This window comes from Schistocerca americana, chromosome 1, assembly GCF_021461395.2.
Source record: "Schistocerca americana isolate TAMUIC-IGC-003095 chromosome 1, iqSchAmer2.1, whole genome shotgun sequence".
NCBI classification, from domain to species: domain Eukaryota; kingdom Metazoa; phylum Arthropoda; class Insecta; order Orthoptera; family Acrididae; genus Schistocerca; species Schistocerca americana.
In genome coordinates this window covers 82,377,129-82,397,652 of record NC_060119.1, presented here as the reverse complement: position 1 = coordinate 82,397,652, position 20,524 = coordinate 82,377,129, and the positions used below count along the sequence as shown (strand labels likewise).

The 20,524-nt window shown below is 44.8% G+C and overlaps 1 protein-coding gene across 1 annotated transcript in view; it reads left to right on the top strand.

Moving 5' to 3' along the window:
* Nucleotides 1-20,524, top strand: part of LOC124597459 — a gene marked incomplete at its 5' end in the record, with an annotated part of 353,417 nt that overhangs the window by 213,393 nt on the left and 119,500 nt on the right. Inside the window, one exon of the mRNA XM_047135941.1 lies at nucleotides 11,679-11,847. Coding sequence (XP_046991897.1) covers nucleotides 11,679-11,847 — 169 coding nt within the window. The remainder of the gene's footprint in view (nucleotides 1-11,678; nucleotides 11,848-20,524) is intronic.

Sequence of the window (20,524 nt, the reverse complement as noted above, 5' to 3'; positions counted from 1 at the left end):
ATAAAGATCCATATTAGGGTGTGTGGTTCTGTATGGAACGGAGATCTGGACAATTATCCTCAAGCACATTAAAAAATTACAAGCACTAGAGATGGACTTCTGGAGAAGATTGGCAAGAATCTCCAGGAAAGAAAAGATAAGAAACACCGAAATAATAAGGAGAATGGAAATAAAAGAAAGAATATATGGCGTAATGGATAGGAAGAAATTACAGTGGTACGGGCAAGTACGACGAATGGAGAAAGCCAGAACACCAAATTGATACTGGAGTGGGAACCGGAGGGAAGAAGAAGAAGAGGATGACCTATAACCGTCTGGCTCCAAAATGTACAGCACACAATGAGGAGAACGGGCGCAGAGGAAGAGAACACACAAGATCTAAACATCTGGAGGAATATTTGCAAAATGTAGTTTAAGAACGATTATTTTTTGTATTGTAATTTCCGAGTAAATTATTATGTTGGAGATAAGACTCTGTAATGAGGAAAAGCTCAAAATAATAAAGAAAATTATAAACTGTTAAACAAATTTCCAGGCTTTTATCAGAATAGGAGGTTACCTCTTATGGATAGGAAACCTGTTAATGACAAAGAGTGGGAAAGCTCTTTTATCCCTTTTCTTTAAGAATATTATTTACTTAGCAGAATGGCTGAGAGCCGTGCCTACTCAACTTGAATAATTATCCGATTGAATTTTTCTAAGTACGGTCGAGGCTGTCACGTGAGAAATGTAATGGAGGAAAGATGGGGCCCACCTATGCTGTAGTGCACAATACCATGAGCTGCGACAACTGCTGCCTGCGTCGTTTGCAGCTGAAAAATAACAAAACTGTCTCTTTCTATCTGGATTGACCTTCGCCAATCGAACTCTCACTATGCCTTGATGCAGCCAAGGACTCCTATCCATGCCTAGTCTAGCTATTAGCCTGGTACACCAGTCAGATAACCAGTCCACCGCGATGCCACTCATTGTTCGCTCACAGCCGCTAACTAATACTCTGTCTGTGTTCACACCGCACATTAAGTGTCGCGGCCAACACAGTAAACAAATGCTTAATCGCGAGCGACTCAATATAGAGTATCACTACAATTCGTTAGCAACAGAACTGCTCTCTCAGTGCAGTACTGAGTAGAGACTTTGTTCCTCCCTCTCTGCGTACACGCACGAGTGCACTCGCTCCTGCTAAGTGTTCCTGCTACAAGAGCATCACCGAAACCAATTCCCTCCACGCAAAAAGCGAAAGGGTACATCATCCGCTGTCTTTCTCTCATTCCTCTGGCTCATTGCGTCAGAAATACTCAACTAATCAGCGTTACTCTTACAAATGGGAGAATGGCTAGGCCGACCAATCCAGAAATATATAGCACCTGCGTTAGGCTTTTACTGTCCACTTGTGAGGACTCTGAAACTGCGCACTATATCCGTCAAAAAAATGCGTATGCTGGGGCTCTCCCAAACAATACAGCGGGTTTTGCTTTTAAGGTGAACACGCAGGCCATTATCCCTTTTCTCTGGCAAAAACTGCTTTGGTCCATGGACGGTCGGCCGGTCGGCGCTGCTGCATGCTAACCCACCGTCCTACAGACTTTCCAGCGGGCTGGTTGCCTCCACCGAACAAAAACTCCTGTAGTTGTCGTGTCTTGAATGTTTGTGTGCGCCAGCCTCGACTTTTTAATCTGGGTGCACACTTGTGATTTATTTATTAGATCTGCATATCGATGAAATGGAAATACGTAAAATTGACTCTACCCTATCGAGTTTGGGCTCGAATGAAACGTCTTGGTACGCAGAATACGATGGTGAGGTCGGAATATGTAAGAAATGAAGGCCAGGAGACCATGCCACCTTACACTATGTCGCTGAGTGAGAAACAGTGTGCTGTAATGGAATTTCGAATTCGAAGAGTTTTTCCACACATGGAGCACTGTCTCGTTCAGCATGTCAATGCCGGACCACGCATGATCGCTGAGACGTCTGCAGAAGTCCGACGCCTTGAGTTCACTGTCATTGTTCATACTCCATACAGCCCTAGCTTGGCCCCATCCGATTTTCGTCTCATAATCTGTATTTTGGCTGCAGCCGCAGTCGTGGTAAATTGTTTGGATGATGCTGCAGCTATAATTTTTATTTTAATATTATAAAAAACGTATTTTCGTACTTTAAAATGGCCCAAGGCCAAGCAAAATAAAAAGTATTTCAGTCCAATGGCGGTAGCACCTTCCAAACGATTTTCATCTGTTTCCAAAACAAAAGAACACTTTCGACGACTTTACTTTGGTAGTGATGCAGCGGTGCCAGCAGAATTGAGGCTGTGGCTCCGTCAAAAATGTCAAATGTTCTACACTGGCGGTACAAACAAAGCGATCTCTCGTTAGGAGAAATGTGTTTGTTACCGGTGTGACTATTTTGAGAAAATAACATGTAGAGATGAAGAACAAAGAAGTAGAAGGTCAATACTGTTTATTTTAGTTAAAAAGCTTGACGAATTTTCACATAAAAAATTCGGTAGCATTACTTTTCAGCAATCCCTCGTGCTTCCAGACAGTGACATTACGGAGGGTGAATGTAAAAATTGCATGAAATCAGCGGAAGCAATCACTTGTGAGTGCTAAACTGCTGCCAGCAATCTAGATAGTACAATGACCGTGCGTTGGGAGTTAAAAAGATTGTGGTAACGTGGTCAAGCAGCTTGTCATAAGCCACACACGTCTGCAGGCAGTTGTAAGCGACGGTTGAGACGAGGCAATTGGCGCCGCCATTGGACAATGAATTACTGCGAACGAGTGATTTGGAGTAATAATTCATGCCATACCTTGTGGAAAAATGATGGGGAGGTTTAGGTTTGGTGAATGGATGGAGACCGTTACTTGCCACCACATGTAGTGTCAATGGTGAAGAGCAAGGGAGGTAGCCATGCAGGGCTTTTCCGCGCTTAGGACGTGCTGTGTCGTCCGAACAAGACACAGCCAGGGTAAAAGCACTACAGGCGGAAAGATGCAAGTTGGTGTCAGTGCCATAGAGACCCGTCACTTGTGCGAGTTCCACTACCGTTAAGAGGACCGCTGAGGATGAAAACACCTACTTCGCCTCGGCCAACTGCCGCCCGAGTACAATACGCCAATGAACGGATGGCAGTAGACATTGCGAACTGGCCACCGAGTCGTCACAAAGAAAGTTACAATTTACTATGTAAACGATTGCAATTGAGACTGGAAATTCGAAGAATTAACGCAAGAGAGGAGCATATTAAAGTGCACAACACGCTATCTGACATTGATATGTTCACCTTGCTATGCAACTAACTTGAGTGTGACCACTTTCCTTATATAAGATTATGTAAATCTTTATCTTTTTTTAATAGTCCTTCAGAACTGACTGTTAGGGACCAAGGATCGGATATTCTGAAAAGATAGTGTTGTGAGTAATTATTAGATTTATTCAGTTCAGCAGAGACAAATTAATTACATGTTGTATGTTGTATGTTAACCAGCGACCTAGAAACGACAGAGAGGCTCCGTCCCCGCCGCAAGCCACAGTGGTCCACAACCCCAGGACGACTACCGCAGTCCACTTCACCCCTCCGCCGCCCCACACCGAACCCAGGGTTATTGTGCGGTTTGGCCCCCAGTGAACCCGCCACCCCCAGGGAACGTCTCACACCAGACGAGTGTAACCCCTACGTTTGGGTGGTAGAGCAATGGTGGTGTACGCGTACGTGGAGAACCTGTTTGCGCAGCAATCGCCGACATAGTGTAGCTGAGGCGGAATAAGGGGAACCAGCCCGCCTTCGTCGAGGCAGATGGAAAACCGCCTAAAAACCATCCACAGACTGGTCGGCTCACCGGACCTCGACACAAGTCTGCTGGGCGGATTCGTGCCGGGGACCAGGCGCTGCTTCCCGCTCCGGAAAGCCGTGCGTTAGACCGCTCGGCTAACCGGGCGGGCTAATTAATTACATTGTTATTAAAAGTTTTCCCCAAGTAATAAGAAGGGAACAGTTAAAATATACACTGTAAACTTTGAAATAGCTTCTGTGTCGGCTGTCACTCTCCAATCCAGATGTACAGCACAAAATTCTGTGTGTATCTTATCAGAAGTCTGTCGAAAGAAAAAAAAATGTGAAGTGGCGATTACGAATGTTGTGAACTGGTAATCAAATGTCATGAGGTCTATCGTTCTGTCAAGATGGAGCAAGGCGCTAACCAGAAAACACAGGGCGCTAACCAGAAAACACAAGGCTGATCACAGCACGCCGGTGCTGCGTATATTTATTATAACAATAATTGCAGCAGTACGTGGTGTTGTCGTCGACTGCTGCCTTGCTCGATGTGTTGTTATGTAGAAGACCCACGCAGCTGCAACTGCGACGATGCGCGATCGCGGCAGTCCGGACAGGTAAGACTACCATCTCCATTCTCCGTAATGGACAATACAGAGTAATTCGACTGCTCGCTAAAGCAGTCATAACAAGAATCGTTGTTTCTGAGATCGAGCGTAGCCTCAGTTTCTCCTACTCAGCACCAGCGGCTGCCCAATCATCATCTCGCAACCAAATTTCCGCCAATCGCCTGTCTTCCCCCCAGACACTGTGTGCACGGGAATCAGCCCCATGACACATAATTTCAGCCAATGGGTGACATCTAGGAGGCATTTTAAGTTGAAACGTTCTCGAGGCTTCTGCGTCGCTACCGGAACCATCGGAATGTTTCTTGAGTCGCACGCCAAGAGCGGGCGTGTGAGGGGCTTATAAAAGTGCGCACCTCGTCAAGACTGCCCGTAACGGCGCCAGACCCGTATTTTGTGTTAACACAGTGCAAAAAAACTGAGTCTGGGCCAGTTTTTTTCACGTAGTGGAGAAATCCCGGCTTTAAGTTTTACGGTACAGGACTAGGACGCCACCCCACCTCCTCCCTGTACAAAGGCTGCCGCCCGCCGAGGGGTCGTGTCCACTGGCTTTCTCTCGGGCCACCCGTGGAGGCACTATAAATCGCCACGACTAGGCAGTTTCCTCGAGACCTTTGCCTTTCGCGGACTAGTGCTCTACTGAACTCAGCTGTCTAACCATGAGACACCACCCGCCATCACGCCTAATCTGCTTTAACTCGCCAAGAATTCCCATAAAATTTTCTCTCATACATCCCATTACTCTCAGTTTTGTCATCTAGGCAATGTTCTGTTGCGAATATAATGTGCGCCCCGTTGCTTTTGAGAAGCGCATTTTTGTACGAATTTTTCTATGACTGATAACTAACTATTTATAATTCTCCTATTTATGAAGCATTTTTCGGCCTCTTAATACGAGTATTTTGGAACTATGTACAGCTACGTTCATCCTGAATAGACGGAGATTTACCTGATTAAAAAGAAAACAAACAGACGTACGTATTACTCACAAGTTGCAGTACTTCCCCAGCTGTCGATGATACAAGTTCTCACTCTTTGTGAGTACATTGGGGATATTGAAGTCCAGGCTTCGCCTTTTGACCTTTCTGTGTAAGTTGGGAGCGGCTAGTTATGGACAGGATCGCTCTCTATCGTTTCCACTGTCCCCACACTGTTAATTCAACTGCTCAACCAACTCATTCCAAAATACCTGAGAGTTGCTTTGAAACATTAACTTTTCGCCCCACCGCGGGAACACAGCAGTGGCGAGTGACCCCAATTAAGAAGCTTGCGGAAATCTTTGTGACGAGCGGAAACATCCATCACTGCCGGTTATTCCAAATAATGGAACGAACAATGAACAATAACAGCAGTATTAATTATTATTATTATTATTATTATTATTTTAACAGCTAACAATCAAATACTGTCAAATCAAGAGTAATTATCCGCAAACTTTTTCGAAATGAACACTTCACACTAGGTTTTTAATGAAGAATCAATTACGCACATGAAAAATTTTGTAGTTATATCCCATTTTTAATGTGTATTAAAACTTAATGCAGGCGATGTCCCTTTTATTGAACATAGTTTTCAGACCTCTGCTGAAAGTCCTCGTATGTGCGTTCCAGTATTTCACAATAAGTGTTTCCTCTCCCTGTCTGATTGCAACCTTCATTTCGGCTAATGTGTAGACTTTGTGACTGGAAACATTTTATTTAAAAATGTTCAAATGTGTGTGAAATCTTATGGGACTTAACTGCTAAGGTCATCAGTCCCTAAGCTTACACACTACTTAACCTAAATTATCCTAAGGACAAACACACACACTCATGCCCGAGGGAGGACTGGAACCTCCGCCGGGACCAGCCGCACAGTCCATGACTGCAGCGCCTGAGACCGCTCGGCTAATCCCGCGCGGCTTTTATTTAAAACACTGCCACAACAAAAAATTGCAAAATGTGAAATGACCATTCGTGGAAACATGCGAGGCGCTACATCGATTGACAATCGTACAGCAGCATCCTGTTGAAAATAAACATTTTGACCGCTGAGTACACGTCAGCTTCTTAACTGTGGTTGTACAAAAGTGCTGAGCATAAGAACTTCGTTCAGTGGTGGCAATTGCACCATTTTCACCTTGAACCAATACAGGCCAATGGCGGCGAAAATCGTAATCGCATAACACTATGTTGCTTACTCTGAATGAAAAGGTATGTAATCGAATTTTATGAGATCTCTAATTAACTCATTACCGGAAATTCTATTTATTGACCTCCCCATCCAAATAAAAATGCGTCTTGTGACGACTGCTGCGTTCATTTTCTTTGAGCAGCTCCCTTGCATTTCAGTCCTATCGTCCTATCGTTGCTCATAAGCTGATGTCTTAAGCTGTTGAATAACACGTGTCTTATATGAATGGAATTTTAAATATTTTCGCAAAATCGTGCCTAGTGATTCACGACTTAGCCTTAATCAGATCAGTTTATGCTCAGTCAGCGCTTGTTCTACCCTTGGTTGTTTGCAAGACTCTAATGGTATACCAATAATGGCTAGTTGTCCCACCGTATCTACCTAGACGCCGCAAACATAATAGCTGTTTCAAAAACTTCCGAATGCCGTCGGCCACTATGTATAAAGAAGTGGCTCATCGTCGCTTTCTTTGAGGACACACGAAACACTTGTTGACGCAGATGTACTTCCGATACAAAACCCGGAGTGATGGAACGTTTTCAAGCATACTGTTAGCCCTACGGAAATAGGAGACGTCTCGTCGTGTCTCCCGAACACCGGCTCCGCTGAGAGACTTCCTTGCAGAAATCGGATTTGTTCAACTGTGTGTAAATTTCTAAGGAATCAAACTGCTTAGGTCATCGGTCCATAGACTTAAACACTACTTAAACTAACTTATGCTAAGAACAACACGCACACCCATGCCCGAGGGAGGACTCGAACCTGCGACGGGAGGTTCAAATGGTTCAAATGGCTCTGAGCACTATGGGACTTAACATCTGTGGTGGTTGGCTCTGAGCACTATGGGACTTAACATCTGAGGTCATCAGTCCCCTAGAACTTAGAACTACTTAAACCTAACTAACCTAAAGACATCACACACAACCATGCCCGAGGCAGGATTCGAACCTGCGACCGTAGCGGTCACTCGGCCGACGGAAGGGACCGTGCAGTCAGCGACATGGTGCCTCTAACCGCGCGGCCACTCCGCGCGGCAAATCGGATTTGTTTAGGTTTCCTTGTTACTGCCGAGGCGAGCAATTTAATGGCTGCTACCGGTTCTTCTCAGGGGCCGCTTAATAACTGCCTCTCCGTTCCACCGTAACGATGCGGAGGCCTGCTATTTTTGTTTATAGGCCCGAGGTGCCGTCGTCAGTAGCCGCCATGTAAAAGGGGTGTAACAAGACGGTCCGCCGCGAACGAAAAACATTATCAGCGCGGCAATAGTTCGCGGTTTTAAACTGTCGTGAATCCGCGCATGCGCACTAGACGGAATAGCACGCGTATGCGCAAAAGGGGGGAACTCCGAGTGTGCTTTCTGCTTGTTAACTGTTAGTGATAAAATCTGAGCAGCTAACTTAAGGCTTTGTATACAAGCTTTTGCGCATTTTTCAGCGAATAAATTTTCATAAATTAAGTAAACAAACGAACGTCATATCTTTTACCGACAGACTTTATTTTTGTATATTGTTGTTGTGAAAAATATTCTTTGTACTGCTTCGAATTATAAAGGGTGATTTTTTTTCCATCGCGTACAAACTCGAGGGATTGATCGACGAAAGGATACGAAACAAAAAAGTCTAATGAACTTATGTCCGGAAATGCATTGGTTCCATGCTAGAGACCATTTATTCAGTCATAATTTGTTACAGAGACTGAAGTCTAATACGCGCTGTACCAAGCGGCCACAGTTACAGCATGCATAGCCCCGTCCTATAGGGTGGTACTGTTCCTCATAAGTCATGCCCTAGCGCCCTCTCCTGACATAGTAGTAGGTAATGTTGTGTCCGATTCACTGCACTTGCTGACTCACCTTGTAGTGGATGTGATTCAGCGTTGTACACAATGGTTCCGCATTCGAATCGAGAGCTTGCCAACACGGTGTTTACTTCCAGAAAGGCAGATGGCAACAGGTGGTGGGCAGCAAGGTTGTATCAGGAGACCTGTCTCTGCCGACAATGTTCGGGCATCAGACTTGGAGGAAAATGTGATTAACACTGTGGAAGGCGACCGCTGTGTCAGTACCAGGCAACTGGCCCGCCACTATAGTTGAACATTCTCCATGACAATTGTTACTACCGTTATCACTTACAGCGTGTGCAGGCCTTACTAACGACAGATTTTCCACATCGGAGGCAATTTTGCCACTGGTTTCTTCACCAGGCAAGCACGATTTCGGGATTTGTGTCATCCATCCTATTTGCAGCAGAGGCCACCTTGACGCTGAGTGGTATCTTCAGCTTTCATAACAGTCATCTGTGGGACAGTATGCAGAACCCCCATGGTATGGTGACAGCGAATCATCGGCATCAGTGCAACCGGAATGTGTGGGTCGGGATAACTGGCGACCTTCCACGTCGCCTAGCAAACCGGATCTGTCGGCTTTTCTTTCGGGTAATTTTGCCTCCCCTGGTGACAGAAGTATCATTGACGATTCCAAGGGTTATGTGGCTACTACACGATGGTGTTCCAGCTTACTTAGCCGTTATTGTCCGGACGCATCTCACTCGTGTCTCTCCCGATCGATGGATCGGACGAGGGGGTCCAGTTGCATGGCTGCTCGTTCACCGGATCTCAACCCGTGCGATTTCTGGTTATGGGCCCCATGTCAAAAATACCGTACGTGCAGAGCCCATTCCAGATGTGGAGACACTGGAGCAGCGTATTCATGCTGCCTTTGACACTGTTCGTATCCAGCCTCGTCGATGTGAACGTGTGAGGCAGAACATGCTACGGCGCGTACACGCATGCGTTGAGACACATGGAAACCATTTTCAACGAAAACGGCACGTATTAGACCGCAGTCTCTGTAACAATATATGACTCAACAAATGGTTTCTAGGATGGAAAAATGCGTTTCTGGACATAAGTTCATTAGACCTTTCTTGTTCCGTATCCTCTCATCGATCAATCTTCAGTATTTTGTACTCGGTGGAAAAAAAATCAGCCTGTAGAAATGGAATGCAACATACAAGGCTTGAGCATACTAATCTAGGTGCATAGAGAGGAAAGGTCAGTGTAACCAATTTAGTTGTTTTTCATATAGATCAAGTTTTTCTGAAAGGTCATGTGGTTGGAAAAGTTAAGATATGGTTGCTAGTGGGAAATTTAGTCCTTTTAAAATGTTGCCTGATTGAATTATAGTGTTTATAAATATTACGTTCTTCGAAAAATTTGTTTTGTTCAGTCCTAAAGTTCAGTGCTGTATTTCAATATTTCCAACTTGCTCTTTTTATGTCACAGAAAAAATTACTTTCTAGCGTCTGCTTATACTGTAAAATCTGTTGAGAAACATAAGCTTAACTGCTACTTGGGTGTGAATGGCAGAATAGGGCCTGGCATTTTCAGACAGCACCCAAACTCCAGACGCCAGAAGACCACGTCGCTTATTCTGTATTACACTTGGAAGATTAGTCAGGGTAGCGCAGTAAGCGGTTCCGTTTATTGCTGTCACTTGCTGCATAAACTCGAATAGTTTTGCTCTGTTTACATTTATTTTTTTTTTTTTTTTTTACATTCGGTCGTGTCTCTTGATATTTTACTACAGCTTGGGACGCAAAAATATGCTAACAAGGGGAGGTCACGACGCTGGGATCACAGATTTACTTCAAATTTTGTACACCTTTAGCAGTCCATTAACACGACATAATGTGCAAGCAGTAAGGTGCACTACTTGGGCAATTCCGAGAAAATCGCAACAAAAACGCTGCGTTTCCATTGTGTAACATGTATTTGTGCGGGCCTTAAAAAGTCAGTGTGGTAAAATGATGTCGGCACGGTACCTCAAGAGTGTTTGGTCAGAGGGTTAGCTGCCCCCTCTCTTTTAAAAAAAGAAAAAAAAGAAAGAAAGAAAGAAACCCTGAATTAATGGGTCAACGATGAGCTTGAACAAGCGTCGTGGGACGTCCGCCCCGAACAAATACAACGACCAATAACGAACAAAAATGGGATGAACAAAAAAAAGTGTGGTTAGCGTTCGCGCTTCGCAAGAAGGTCGTGGACGAGGCAACGGTTCGAATCGTCATGACAATCTTTATCTGCACTAGTTGAAGAACACGGAGTCACCTTCGTTGTTGTGGTGAAAGTGTAAAATCAGTGATATTCAAATAAAAGGCGGGTACACTGTTCGTTCTTACTACATAAGCAACGTCTCACCGCTATGCAGGTTAACTGCCAAATGGGGCCCGCCTGTGTCGGCAGCTCGAAGCGTCGAGGTGGAAAGTAGTTCCGGGTACCAGATAGCGTGTATAAGGGATTTCGCAAATCACGAGAGGCATACATTTTCAGTGAAACGCTATGCATTTCTTCGTTTGGTTATCGATAGTTATAAACATTCTTGTTCTAATTATTAAATTTAATTGAAAATTGTAAGTAGTCAAATAACATGAAAGAGACTAATAAAACTCCTTGCATATGCATGTGGTTTTTCTTAAAATTGCATTAGTTCTCAAATTGAACAATATGTCCAGTGAGGAAAAAAATATACAATAAAAATTACATTTGAGCGGGAGTCGAGCCGTCTCCTCACATATGTTCGTTCGTTTTAGGAAGCTCGAACGCTAACCATTTTTTTATTTTATTTATTTATTTATTTATTTTTGCTCATTATTGTTTGTTGCATTTGGTCGGGGTGGAAGTCACAAGGCACCAGTTCACGTTCATCGTAGATCCTTTCATTCAGCCTTTTTTTTTCTTTTTTTATGTTCAGCACCTACGCACAGATACATAAGTCACATAATAGACGCGTAAAACTTCTCTTGCGATTTTCTCCGAAGTGCACCTTACTACTTGCACTTTGCTATTTTGAAGCACATCTGTGATCCCAAGGTCGTGGCCTCCCCTTGTAAGTACTGCGCAAATTACGTAAGAAAATCATAAAAACTAAATATAATTCGTACGGCACATATGACTGTAATAGAGAGCTTGCTTTCTCGCCGCTATGAGCGCTAGTGTCTCTTCATCTGTCATCAGATGGTAACAAGTGAGAGTAGCGACTGCGTACGTTACACTAGGTACTGTAGTTAGGTGTCAGAGTGTGATCGGCGGCCCCTTGGCGTGCGCAGGTGATGATCTTCCTGGTGGAGGGCGTGCTGCCGGAGAGCTACTTCGCCAACAACCTGCGCGGCCTGTCGGTGGACATGGCCGTCTTCCGCGACCTGCTGAGCCGCCGGCTGCCCGCCCTCTCCCGCCACCTCGACCGCCTGCAGGTCGCCGCCAACGACGCCTCCTCAGGTCAGCCGCTGCGATGCGCTCACGCCTAACACTCGAGCTTCTCCACACACTGGTGCAACACAATGGGCGCGCGCCTGCCATCCTCAGTTATGACGTCCACTCTTCCGGCTAGTGATGGCAGGGACTGGGCATATGTGCTTACAAGCGATTTACACTAATGCTTATAAATTACGGATAATTGCAGAATGTGGTGCCACACAACGTGGCACTACACAAAACTGGCGCTAATAGCGTAGGCACATAGCGAATCCACGCGACACAGATCAGTGAGTCCACGATATTGGTGATGTTGAGAAAACCGTCCCAAAACACATGTACTACAAAACGCCACTGTTTCCTGCGCATAGCATTATAGGATATGATCACAATGCACGTGTACACAGGCCGCACAGCGGGTTGGCATACTCTGGATCAGGTGGTCGAGCAGCTGCTCGAGCCTCCCATTCTTGCACCAGTGCAATAGACATAAATATAAGCAAACATAGTGAAGGTTTTCCATAGCACATTGGTAATATGACTGTTCAACAGACTGAATGTCCTGCGTTCGAATCCTCTCACATGACAATGTTTCATTTATTTTTACATCTTTATCAAACTTATTATTATTATCAATTAATTGCTTTAAATATGATTTTTTCAATCTTTTGTCGCATCATTTTCATCATCGTATTCACTTTTTTATTTCCTCTTATCTTTCTTCCTATCATTGTTTTTCGTTTACAGTCTGCCTGTGCCATCTGTAACTCGTGAGTTCCAACCAGGAGTGCTCGTCGGTCAGTATGCGTCAGCTCGCGTAGAAAAAGCGAGATGTTATAGTTCACTTTTGGTGCAGAAACTGAATATTTTGTCTCTTGAGTTTTCTCGCACACGTCATCTTCACTATGTTTGCTTATATTTATGTCTATTGCACCATTTGCAACGATCATTTGCGGTCTTCACGAAGTTCGATTCCACGTCGTGTCATAAATGAAGTTTATGTACTGTAGGTCGGTCCCTATGATGATAGTAACTGAGTATGTAAAGCCGAATCGCTTGTTGTGTGGAAGTATCCAGTAGTCTTTGACCCGTCGTGATCAAAGCAAGCGTGATTAATACACACATCAAAAAAAGTTTTGCATCACCTCGGTTCCGAGATTTCCCGAACCTGTACAGAAAATTGGAAAAGAGATCAACATAAACATCATTTCCGCCCTTTTTATTGCTCATGAAAACCACACATTGAATGTTGTACCACCATACGGAGTGACTTTCAGAGGTGGTGGTCCAGATTGCTGTACTCACCGGTAACTCTAATACCCAGTAACACGTCCTCTTGCGTTAATGCATGGCTGTATTCGTCGTGGCATACTATTCACAAGTTCATCAAGGCACTGTTGGTCCAGATTGTCCCACTCCTCAACGGCGTAGATCCCTCAGAATGGTTGGTGGATCACGTCGTCCATAAACATCTATCCCAGACATGTTCGATATGGTTCATGTCTGGAGAACATGCTGGCCACTCGAGCGATGTCGTTATGCTGAAGGAAGTCATTCATAAGATGTGCACGATGAGGGAGAGAATTGTAGTCCATGAAGACGAATGCCTCGCCAATATGCTGCCGATATGGTTGCACTATAGGTCGGACGATGGCATTCACGTATCGTACAGCTGGTACGGCGCCTTCCATGACCACCAGCGGCGTACGTCGGCCCCACATAATGCCACCCCAAAACAGCAGGGAACCCCCACCTTGTTGCACTCGCTGAACAGTGTGTCTAAGGCGTCCAGCCTGACTGTGTTGCCTCCAAACACGTCTCCGACGATTGGTTGAAGGCATAAGCAACACTCATCGGTGGAGAACATGATGCCAATCCTGAGCGGTCCATTCGGCATGTTGTTGGGCCCATCTGTACCGCGTTGCATGGTGTCGTGGTTGCAAAGATGGACCTCGCCATGGACGTTGGTAGTGAAGTTCGCATCATGCAACCTATTGCGCACAGTTTGAGTCGTAACACGACGTCCTGTGACTGCACGAAAAACATTATTCAACATGGTCGCATTGCTGTCATGGTTCCTCCGAGCCATAATCCACAGGTAGCGGTCATCCGCTGCAGTAGTAGCCCTTGGGCGGCCTGAGCGAGGCATGTCATCGACAGTTCCTGTCTTTCTGTATCTCCTCCATGTCCAAACAACATCGCTTTGGTTCACTCCGAGACGCCTGGACACTTCCCTTGTTGAGATCTCTTCCTGGCACAAAGTAACAATGGGGACACGATCGACGAGCGATATTGACGGTCTAGGCATCGTTGAACTACAGACAACACGAACCGTGTACCTCCTACCTTGTGGAATGACTGGAACTAGTCGGCTGTCGGACCCCCTCCGCTTATAATAAGCGCTTCTCATGCATGGGTGTTTACAACTTTGGGCGGGTTTGGGTTTAGTGACATCGCTAAACAGTCAAAGGGACTGTGTCTGTGATACAATATCCATAGTCAACATCTATCTTCAGAACTTCTGGGAACTGGGGTGATGCAAAACTTTTTCTGATGTGTGTGTAGTTCTGCTGCAGGTTGCTGACCGCCGCTTTCTCGGATACATTGCGCCTGAAGAAGTTGAGGTTAGCTTAGGACACGAGTGTAAATTCAGAGATACAAAATGGGTTGTCCGCCGTAGTTCAGTCATTGGTCATTTAAAATCAGCTGAGGACAGAACATCTCGCGTTCCCACCGTACCTGATGGCAGCAGCTTCCAGCATCGCTCTGCGTTACGTGAACAATATTTCAGCTCTTATCAATTGAAATCGGGCTCCATCTGCCCGGGCCATGGTTTTCCTGTTCTCTAGGGTCCAATCTACATGTCAACGAGCCCAGAGGAGGAGCTGCAGAGGACGTCGCGCTGTTAGCAAAAGTGCTTATGTCGGTCGTCTGCCGCCATAGCCAATTAACACCATATTTCACCCCACTGTCCCAACGGATACGTTCATCGTATGCCCACATTGACTTCTGCAGTTACTTCACGCAGTGTTGCTTGTCTGTTAGCACTGACAACTCTACGCAGACGCCGTTGCTCTCGATTGTTAAGTGAAGGCTGTCGGCCACTGCGTTGAATGTGGTGAGAGGTAATCTCTGAAATTTGGTAATCTCGGCACACTCTTCATATTGTGGATCTCGAAATATTGGATGCCCTAAGGATATCCGAAATAGAATCTCGCATGTGTGGAACTCTAACTGCCAATCCGCCGTCGACGTCTGTTAATTCCCATCGTATGGCCATAAACCATAAACACGTCGGAAACCTTTTCACATGAACCAGTTGGGTACGAAAGACAGTTCCGCCAATGCACTGCCCTTTTATACCTTGTATACGCGATACTAATGCCATCTGTATGTGTGGAGATTGCCATTCTATGACTTTTGTCACGTCAGTGTATGCCTTTGGTCTGTGCTACTCATTGAAGCAAGCTTAAATTTTGTCCACAGGCGCATCTTCTAGTGTTTGATGCAGATAAATCTGTGCTCCAAGTTGTCTGTTTCTTCTCAGTAAGGAAAGTTGATAGATTTAGTTTAATTGAGTTAAGTTTTTCATTTCTTGCTATTTTTTCACTGACAACCCAACGTCAGGTTGACTGCAAAGGTCTGTATTTGTTGGATACGTTTGCTCATACTGCTATCCAGTTTCTGTCCGTATACTTTCTTTCCATCCTATTCACTTCGGATTGAATTAGCATCTCTTCATACACCTCCGCAGCTTTTAAGGAAGTTTTATGTCTTATCTTGTCCAATATGTAACTGTGTTCTCTGTAACATAGCTTACACAGTCCAAGACGCGAGTGATATGTGATATATTCACCGGTGGGCTCAGGCTTTCTGGTCGCATCTGTTTCGATATTCCACCTGTTAAACCATTTGGTAGCGCTTTTGCTTCCTTCAGCGATCTATACAAAATTATCGCATTGCATCACCTTTTAAGAACCCCGCAGTCCTGATCCTCCTCCACTCTGCGGTAATGCTAAAGTTGACCTTAGACTACCAAGTAAGCCAGTTTATTCTAGACTTCATCCTATTTGCGATTAATTTCGATATTGGCGCTGTCTCTACCATATACCTAATTTCAGCCAAAATATGATTATCAACAATCTTCACTTTTTGGAGTTATGAAAGATCTCTGTCGACATTTTCTTTCACTTTCCCTCTAACAACTCGCAGCATCTTTCTCCACTTACCTGCAGCCACTTATTTTGGGTTGGTCTACATGTCTATACGTTGTATTTTAAGGTACTGTCTCTTGAACTCCATGACTGTGGCTAATCGAATACCCTCTCTACACAAAAGAATCTTGGTCCCGTGGAGGTCAACTTTAGTAGCACCTGACCTCCACTGTAATTTTCGAGTATCTTCATAACTTTCGTCAGATCTTCTTGGTTCCTTGCTGCCATTCTGACATCGTCAGCATAAACTTTACATGTGAATCCTACACTAAACGCATTTAATGGTGAAACGTGGTGTTCTACTGCCAACAAAAGGAGATCCAGCACTATCGTTAACATCATCATCGATAAGGGTTATCCTTGCTTTACAGATCAATTTATATTTATGAAATCCGTCATTTGACCATTTACCACGATTTCCGAGCTTGACAAACTGTACAGTCATTTAATGACGTTTAATAAAACTTGGCTACTTCCTTTTGCAGTCATTGCGCTATATAGGTACTTGTGACTTATCCTGGCTAACGCTTTCAAGAAGTCAACTGATAATATGGCTGCTTTCATCCTAGTTGTCGACGTTACCCCTGCAACACGACGGTCCATGAACCCCTTCCCATTTGAAGCACGTAAACCAAATCCAAGATGGCCGATCTTAAGATGGCAGCCGCTGCCGCCATAGCTCCTGGAAGTTGCCCCCCCACCTACAGACAGCCCATACCAGATGCCATTAGCATTCCTCACACAGCTCGACCTTTACAGGGATGTACCCAGACTTTTGCCTCACTCTGTAGAATACATGGTAGGCATGATGAGGTGTATGCACAGTAGGAAGCCGCGCTGCTGACGTCATAGTGAACCCAACCAGCACTCAGTAGCCCGCAATATTGCCATAACATACTGTGTTGTAATTACGTTTACAAGCGAGAATATGGTTATTTACGGCAGTGTGAATTTTCGTTCGTGACTGTTGAATCCTGCCTAGTCGTCAACTATGGGGAGTCTACGAAACCTGCTTTCTCGGATCGCTAGACAATATTCAAACAAATCGCATTAATGGGTTTTTATTACAATAAGATAAATGACGATACTTAAGTCTGAGAAGTACATAGATGTGTTGCAAGCAAAGGGCGACATGCAAAATAGTGTGTGTGTGTGTGTGTGTGGTTTGAGGTTTTCGGGCGCTAAACAGCGTGGTCATCAGCGCCCAAACGCATAGAAACAGGAACACATGCAGTGAAGGGACGAAGACGGACAGCGAACAAGGAGAACAGCTAAAAGACACAGACCTGACGCAGTTACAAATCCTCACATACAGAGGCAAAACAAGAGGAGAAGTAACGCACTAAAAAAGGAAAGGAAACACAAGGAAAAGAGAACAGCAATCGAAGTGAAACAAGTAGGTAATCGTGACTGGCGGACCTCTTACCTAAAGCCTGGGTGAGCTAGTCACCCAGCATCACATTAAAATCCTCTCCCTAAAATCCGAGGCAACAAATTGGACAGGACACAAAACCGTAAGACCTTAACCACAGTCGTTGCGTCGTCTTGCAAAATAGAGGGCAAATCCGGTGGCAAGGAAACCACCGCCCTCTGGTCAGAGAATAAAGGACAGTCAAGTAAAATGTGGCGGACAGTTATCTGGAGCCGGCCACGGTGGTCTAGTGGTTCTAGGCGCGCAGTCGGGAACCGCGGGACTGCTACGGTCGCAGGTTCGAATCCTGCCTCGGGCATGGATGTGTGTGATGTCCTTAGGTTAGTTAGGTTTAAGTAGTTCTAAGTTCTAGGGGACTGATGACCACAGAAGTTAAGTCCCATAGTGCTCAGAGCCAGCCAGTTATCTGGACGCCACAAGCACTGCAGATTGGGGGGTCCTCCCGCCGGAGTAAAAAACCGTGCGTTAAGCGACTGTGCCCGATGCGGAGGCGAGTGAGGAGAACCTCATCCCGCCTGCATGACTGGTAGGACGTCCGCCATGGCCGCGTGGTGGCCTTGACCAAACGCAGCTTATTTTCACCGACTGCCAGCCACTCTTCTTCCCATTGACGCATAACACGAATACGCAAAAGGGAGGTAACAGCATGGAGGGGGACGGCACATTCAACAACGTGAGGGAGGGAACATGCATCTTTGGCAGCCACATCCGCCAGTTCGTTTCCCCTAATACCCACGTGCCCCGGCACCAAGCAGAAAGAAACCTCCTTCCCCTGCCGTTGCAGGTGGAGTAGAAATCTCTTCAGTATAAACAATTCCTAAGTGAAGTAATACAGTTGACACTTCTATTCAGGTCGCTAGTCTTGAGGTTTCTGCTCAACTGGGCCGCGGCCAGTCGGGAGCGGCGCTTATGTTCTCCTCGCATAGAGGCAGCTGCCGTCGCGTTCTCGTCCTGGAGAGAGCTCGGTCAGCGTGCAATTGGCTGAAGTCTTCTTCAGAGCTTTCTCTGCTCTCTCGTTCCCGACTGGCGCCTGATTTTACGCCGTAGCAGTGACTTGCGACTGAGTACAGAGTTACGCCATAATTAATCAGTGTACTGTATTGAGGGTTTTTTTTAGAGTAAGTTTATAAGTGAAAAATAATGGTCCACTGCGCGATCGCCTGTTGTTCGAACCATAGCAGACAAGTATGTAAGTTACGAATTAAGTTTCACACATTTCCTAAAAACAAAGAGACGAAATGAAAATGGATAAATTCTTGTAAACTTGTAGATTCGTTTTCAGTTGAAAGTGCTCGTGTGTACTCAATACATTTTACTGTTTCGGATTATGAAAGGGATTTGAAGTGAACTGTTGAATATACCTATGAAACGCAAGCTGGAGACTGTCGCTGTTCCAACTCTAAATCTATCGCCCCCAGAGCTGATTTATAGCGTAGTAATGAGTCTAATAATGAAAGAAACATTCGGGCGCAGAAACGAAGCTCCGTAAAGAAGGAGAAGATATTTTACACGTAAATATATTACCAATTAATGAAGAAATTGCTACTAGACAAAACGTTAAACGTGAAAACAAACGCTGCTGTGAACGACAATGTGTGCTTATGCCAACAATTAGAAATTAAGGAAACAGAAATAAAAGAACTTATGTAAATAAATACAGATTTACAGGATCTTCTCTATCGATGTAGCTCTGAGTTACTGAAATTAAAACATGTTCAAAAAGTGATTGAAGGCTATTTTTCTGACTGTCAACAAGAATCGGTTACGAAAGCAATGTGTGCTAACTGGTCATCTGAAGATATTGCAAACGCTGCGACTTTGCGTTTGCGGTCTTAAAAAGCGTTATCTTTTGTCAGAACCTTGTTGTAATGTGTATCCTAAGGACACGTACTTTCATCAGAATGAAAGCCATCAGCAAGGAGAAAACTGAAAAAAGTTGCAACATAACTTCCCAGAATAGAAAAAAAGAATCCTGTTAATAAAGTTAACAAGTTTAAAATGGCATTATATGGGGTCTCTCTGTCCTACAGGTCTATGTGGTGTACGCATGTGTGTGGCTCTTCTCCCCAGAAGCAAAAGTAGAGCCCTCCAAGATGACGAGAGAGGTTGATGTCATTCAGAGGCTTTACACTAGCATTTCACCGACCATAGAGAGAAATAGCCTAACTAATACACAGCTTAATAGCAATAACAACAATAACAATTCATTGAAACATGGAATATCTCAACTACATTCGTACCTGCGTATGAGTTAAACATGCGTGCCTCTGCTTCAGTGCAGTGCGGCGAGGCAAGAGGGTTCACGGTGAATTCATGAAGCTCCGTGTACTGAGATATGGCGGCCCTACAGCCTCTTGGCAGTCCGGCTTGGCCGACCGCTGGCTGGCGTGACACGCGGAACTGTCAAAGTTTGAAAACGGGCGGACGTGACGTCGGATCTGCTGCTGGCGCACACAGTAGTGTCTCCGAATGTTTTTCTCCTAGCAGCTCCGCTGAACTTGTGATTTTCTTGTGATGTCGATTTGGGTTTCTAATTCTGAACGCTGAGACTGAATTTTGACTCAGTTTGCCTGAGTTAGACAGATTATTTCATTCGGACTCTGTTTAGGTGTGAGTTGGTAAGCCTATTATTTTCAATTAACGTTTAGCTGAGGACACAGTCTGCGATTTATTCAGCAGTTTTAATTTATTTAATTTTTATATAGTGAGTTAACTAACAGCTATAGTTGGTTCTCAAGTCACCACTTAACAGAGACGCTGGTTTCACCAGCCTTCGAATTAAAGAAAATGTTGAAGACAATAAACTTTATTTAGTGAACATTTATTATTGCGTGGCTGATAGTTATTTTACGTCTCTTGCTCACAGATTCAACCTAGTTATATTTGTCTTGTTCGCTAATAGCATCAGGGGCAAATTAATTTGTTTATTTTAAAATTAAAGCGCACATAAAGAGAGCAAAGCGAAGAAAGCTCACTTCCAGACATATGAGCAACGAGAGCCATGCTTCCGCCAAGCATATTATGTGACACTCCTATCAAGTTTTTGTAATCAGTA